At 42.2% G+C, this 6333-nt stretch overlaps 1 protein-coding gene across 1 annotated transcript in view; it reads left to right on the top strand.

Moving 5' to 3' along the window:
- The window catches only part of LOC101986249 (zinc finger protein 420-like), a 74469-nt gene that overhangs the window by 40722 nt on the left and 27414 nt on the right, over positions 1-6333 (top strand). Inside the window, exons 7-8 of the mRNA XM_026779126.1 lie at positions 1560-1666; positions 2791-3814. Of these exons, the coding sequence (XP_026634927.1) occupies positions 1560-1666; positions 2791-3814 (1131 nt within the window). The remainder of the gene's footprint in view (positions 1-1559; positions 1667-2790; positions 3815-6333) is intronic.

Raw genomic sequence — 6333 nt, 5'->3', positions numbered from 1 at the left:
TACAAAAGCTAGTTCCAGGACAGGAACCAAAAAGCTACGGAGAAACCCTGTCTCAAAAAAATCAATCAATCAATAAATAAATAAATTCAGCAGAGTGATTCTGAGAAAAGATACAATCTCAGATCTTGGAAGAGAAAAGCTAAATTAAAAACAGAAACAAAAAACACTCTTTGGAAAGTACACAATGGGGAAGAAATAATCCCAGTGATGTGTTTAACAACAACATTGAGCAAGTGTAACAATTACATAGTAATAAGGGGAAGAAAACAGGACGATTGTCAGCACTTCTAGACAGAAGAGCTCTTGGGGAGTTTTATGAGGTATCTAATCTGTGAATCTTTTATTAAACAGTGAATTGAGAGTAAGGTCAACACAAAAAATACTGCATGAAATTAGTGTATAATATTGTACAAACCTTGGCCAAGAGACAGGTGTCCACATACACGGCATTTACAACTACAAGTTGCTAGACTCTGAGAATACGTCCTCAGAGGTTGTTACAGTTAAGACCCCCAGAGGACAGAATATGGGCAGAGTATTGAAAAGTATAAGCAAAATGTGTGATTAGTTTGTTTGTGTTTGGTTTGGTTTTGAGACAGGATCTCACTACGTAGCTCTGGCTGGTCTGGAACATTATATAGATCCGGCTGGCCTTGAACTCGCAGAGATCTCCAGAATGCTGGCATTAAACACGTGTGCCACCACACCCAGTAGTTCCTTTTGAATATAAGTCTACTATCATAGCTGATTGATTAACAGAAACTCTGAATTCCAGAAAGTATAGTCTTTGGTGTTTTAAACCCTGAAAATATAAACTGCCAATCAAGATTATTCCATGAAGCAAAGTCTAAAATCAGATAATGTTATGAATTTCTGTGATAAGCATAAATGGAATCACTCCATGAATACTAAGTCAGTATTACAGAAGATACTTAAAGCAAAGTAACAACATTCTTTTTGTAAAGGGAAGCCACAAGCAACATTTCTCATAAAAACAATCATTCCCACAAAACCCCATGAAAGATCCCGCTGTTCTTTATCAAAGCAAAGTATACTGTCTGAAACAAAGTAGCAATCTTCACCCTGACGTGGTATACTAGGGAGAGAGAATGTTTATAACCTCCGTCCTAAAGGTAGCGAGTAGGAGAGGGTTTCCTGTTTCACAGATGAAGGAGCATGGCAGGATACATTTAGAAACCAGAGAAACAGGACAGGTAGAATAACGGGAGGGAACATCGCTCTAAAGACACCTAAGCTGAGAAATGGGTTGGGTGTTTATTGCCATGTATTTCAACAGAGCAGCAATGCACCAGAGAGCCAGGACTTAACACTGCAGTATTTCTCAGGGTATTGTTTTATTCTAATTCATTAAAGACTAGGATGTGTACAGTTATACGATGATATTGTAAAAGTTCAAATGCATATTAGGCAGTAGTGGTGTATGCCTTTACTCTTTACTCTTTAACACTTGGGAGGCAGAGGCAGGCGATCGGATCTTGTATTTGAATTACATAAAGCTGTGCCCAATTCATAGTCGTTGAAATTTTTCCTATTTTCAGGTGTCAACAAAATGAGTAGCCTGGTCGAGACCAGCCAGAAAAATGGAGACAGACATTTCTGGCGAATTGAAATCGACAGAAATGCTTCAAACGAAGAACTCATTGAAGTAGGTAAAGCTGCTGTCAGCCCAAACTGTGCCCTGACTGACTTCATTTTCTCTGCCAGCTGAAGAATAGAAAGGCAAAATCAGGAAAGGGAGGCAGTATTGTAGGTGCCACAGCCAGCCTCAAGGGAACTATCAGACGGAGCAGGCAGATCATCCTGTGAAAGAAAACACACAATGAGGCACACAGAAAAAGACCTCTACAGAGCCAAGGGCCCTAGGAGTCTGAAACCCAGTTTCTTATTAAGGACGTGGGGGTTTCAAGGGTATTTGAGTGCTCGAGGGGTCTTCACCCCTACTTTAGGGTTGGTCCATCTGAACAAAGAGAGAGTGGCTAACAGGCCCTTCACTTTGGTGGGAACATGTACTGACCCACCCTCGCGCTGATTGGAGACCCATTGCCACGGTGCCCTCCTGGCGGCAGCAGAAGCCCACCAGGCCTTTCTTTTAAGCTGCCAGGCTTTTATCTCAGGTCAGGAAAGTGAGGAAGAAGCTGCTATCGTGGAAGTCCACCTTCTTTATTACCTAGTTATGGCCCCTCTTCCTATCTGGCCACCCACCAGGGACCTAACGCCATATCCCTCAAAACCATATTCCAACTTTGATCATGAAAAATAGAAACTGCTTTAGGAATGTTTCCATGGGAACTTAATCTACGGCAGGATGAACGTCTCAGTAGTGAACCTGGTGAGATGTGGGCTACAAAAGAATCTGACATTTTACAGTAATCGAAACCCTCCAGTTACCTTGCGCTTCTGGGTAACACACAGTTAATCATGCCATTTTGATTGAAGATAAACCTACAAAGGCAGGGTCGGTAACACAAAAGTTTTCATTTGTAGAGGAGCTCTAGTAAGCTCAATGAATCTAGGAAATCCTGTGATAAGGCGTGACCTATTCAAGTCATGGCACGGGCTAGGATGCAAAATTCTAATAGGATGTATCTGAGACAGCATTCTTTGACTAAATTCATCCAGTAAATGAAGTAAAATAGACAGCAGAGAGAAAGTATTTCAATGTGTGGTTGTGAGAAGTGTCATTAAGTAATCATGATAAGCAAAACAAAATAAATTCTATAGGATTCTCCCTGTGAATACGAGGAATTTAACAAACCCTTCTGTCTTCAGGCAGAACTAAAGATACACGAGGAAATCCACCAAGGAACAAAGCCCTATGAATGTGAAGTGTGTTTGGAAGCGTTGTACCTGAAGTCAGACTGTAGCAGAGATCAGAGGTGTCACACGTGTGAGAATCCATACGAATGTAAGGCGTGCAGACAAGCTTTCTATCCTAAGTCTGCCTTCAGTCAGTGCCAGAGGCTCGAGAGGGGTGAGAAGCCCCATGCATGCATGGAATGTGGGAAAACATTCTACTGCAAGTCCCACCTGACCGTCCACCAGAGGACGCACACGGGCGAGAAGCCCTATGAATGTAAGGACTGCAGTAAAGCTTTCTATAGCAAGTCACAGCTCAACGTCCACCTGAGAATTCACACAGGGGAGAAGCCCTACGAATGTAAAGACTGTAGAAAAGCCTTCTACCGCAACTCCGACCTCACCGTCCACCAGAGGACGCACACGGGCGAGAAGCCCTACGCATGCAAAGTCTGCAATAAAGCTTTCTACTGCAATTCCCAGCTCACTGTCCATCACAGGACGCACACCGGCGAGAAGCCCTACGCATGTCACGTGTGTGCGAAAGCCTTCTACTGCAAGTCACAGCTCGCTGTCCATCACAGGACGCACACGGGCGAGAAGCCCTACGCATGTAAAGAATGCAGGAAGGCCTTCCAGTGCAGGTCGGACCTCACTCGACACTGGAGGACGCACACGGGCGAGAGGCCGTACGAGTGTAACGAGTGTAGGAAAGCCTTCTATCGCAAGTCCGACCTGACCGTCCATCAGAGGACGCACACGGGCGAGAAGCCCTACGCATGTAAAGAATGCAGGAAGGCCTTCTACTGCAATTCCCAGCTCACTGTCCATCAGAGATACCACACGGGGGAGAAGCCGTATGAATGTAAAGACTGTGGGAAAGCCTTCCAGTGCAAGTATGAACTCACGCGACACCAGAGAACACATACAGGTGAGAAACCGTATGTGTGTCTAGAGTGCAAGAAGGCTTTCTACACCAAGTCAGACCTCACTCGGCATCTGAAAACGCACGCAGGTGACAAACCCTGAGTACAGAGGGCGCAATAAAGCCCGGCACAGCCAGTCGGTCTTGAGGTGGCATCAGAGGACACATATAAAACTATTGCCATAAAATTAGCCCTCAATATCAGAATTTATACAGATGCAAAAATACCCATGAAAATAAAGTAAGAAAGCTGTCTGCTGTAGCTCATCTCCATGTACAGACCAATACATTTAGGGAGTGCGAGCAGACTTTGTGTGGTCAGATCCATGGGTCATCATGTAGCATACACAGGCGAACGGCCCTTTGAATATAAAAAACCCTAGAACACGTTTTTAAACCATAAAGTGCATTCAGTGGGCAGAAAAGCTCATTCAGTTAGACTTTATCAATATGTCTATCACAGAAAACTTCGATACCTAAGTCAGACTTCAGTCTACATCAGAAACCTCATAAAGATGAAGTTGTGCACAGCAAGTGATTTAGCCAGATATGGGTGTTTATCCTAACCCATGTGGGTGATCTTGGCAGAGAGACACATAGGGACTTGATATATACCAGCATAGCAAGACACCAGACAAAAAGATGGGGAAAGCCAGGTGTGTGGTGCACATCTTTAATCCTAGCACTCAGGAGGCAGTGTCATGTGGACCGCTGACTTTGAGGCTAACCTGGCCAACATAGCGTGTTCTGGGCCAACTAGGGCTATACAGTGAAAGCCGGCCACAAACGTGAGAAAATCTTGAGTGTCAGTAAATGCCGCGTTGTTGTTAAACCGTAAGAAAGTAAAGGATGTCAGAAACCTCAATACTTGGAACTCAACTGACATCAGAACACAACAAAAGGATGATAAAGCATCAGAGTGTTTACAGGCGTGTAGGTGGCCCACTTCCCTGGCCGTGCGTCAGTATAGTAGCCTCAGTATCATGTGCATACACGCACTCTCGAAACCCCATCACCACAGACGCTAGGGGCTGTGCTCACACGGTAGCAAGCTTGCACCGGTTGTGAGAATAGGAACATGTCAGCACTTTTCAATTAGTAGAACTGGGATGGGGCTCAGTCACAGTGCCCTTGGGAAGCACATGCGTTTCCTCTCCGTTTGTATCTGAAGCTTCTCACATGTCACCCAGATTTTCCGCATTTGTGCTCATGAAACAGTTGTTACAGAGTATAAGCAGTTGTGAAGAGGTTGTAACAAATCGATCATACGTTATTTTGAGCACCGTTTTCAGCCTGAGCCATTCTCATAGTCATGGTAATACTGCTTTGTGTCCTTGAGAGCTTGGATTAGAGGAATGGGCTTCCATGCAACCATATATTTCTTTAATATGTGAATTTTTTCAGTAAAATTTCAACATTTTTATACATCATAAATTTGGGGGAGAAAATTTCAGTTTATATAACTTGCATGTTAATTTCCAGATGGAATTGTTTGAAATGGTATTGGAAATTAAGCATTCAACTGTATACTACCAAATAAATGCAATGGTATTTCCAGCCAGTGTCTATTAAGCTTTTTCTTTGGGCATTTATATGTTCTCATAACTAGAGTTTGGTAGTGGTTAATGAATGTAGTAGACAAAGACCAACAATGCTGATAAAGATTTAGTAGTACACAATTAGTCCTCACAACAGAAATTTTTTCTGTATGTTAGTATTTTGGGTTAATGCTTTGCCTGTAGAATACTCAGCATGATGGTATAGGAAATACATATACTTTGTATAAGAAATAATAGTGAAAGAAAATGGAAGTGGTAGGATACATGCCTTTGTATGTATGTAGTCTTGATGGGAATCTTCATTATACATTGGATGGATAGATAGATAGATAGATAGATAGATAGATAGATAGATAGATAGATAGATGATAGATAACTGATTGATAACAGATAGATAGATGATAGGTAGATGGATGGATGGATAGATGATAGATAGATGATAGATAGATAGATAGATAGATAGATAGATAGATAGATAGATAGATATGTGATTTACACTACTCATTGTCTTTCTGTCACTGTGACTAAGTCTTAGCAGAAAAAAATTAAGGATTGAAGTAGTTGTTTTGGGTTGTGGCTTCAAAGGATTTTGTTAATGGCCACTCTGCCAAAGACCAGTATGAAGAACATTTGGTGACGGGTGGTTGTGGTAATGACAGGGAATGCACCAAGGAAGAGACCGTATACAGTATTACATCTCCCAAAGCATGACCCTAATGACTTAATTCAACTAACACCTCCAAAACCAAGTCCACATTTGAGTTCAAGTGTGTGGGAGAAATTTCATTCCAAAACCAAAATGCACTAAAAATATCCACCTTTAATAAAACTCCATTCCACTCATAAATCTTTTCCTGCTCTCTCTGGTAGGAAACAAATAGGTATCTTCAAAAATGAAAAAAAAAATATAAAACAAGCCTGAATAGGAGAACAAATGAGCACAAGAACAGCCAAAGAAAGAGCACATGAATACATACAGATGAGAGATTCACAAATCGGGACACGCCAGAATCCCCTAACCCACAAAAGCTA

The sequence above is a fragment of the Microtus ochrogaster genome, chromosome 5 (genome assembly GCF_000317375.1).
Source record: "Microtus ochrogaster isolate Prairie Vole_2 chromosome 5, MicOch1.0, whole genome shotgun sequence".
NCBI classification, from domain to species: domain Eukaryota; kingdom Metazoa; phylum Chordata; class Mammalia; order Rodentia; family Cricetidae; genus Microtus; species Microtus ochrogaster.
This window is presented reverse-complemented; position numbering and strand designations above follow the sequence as displayed.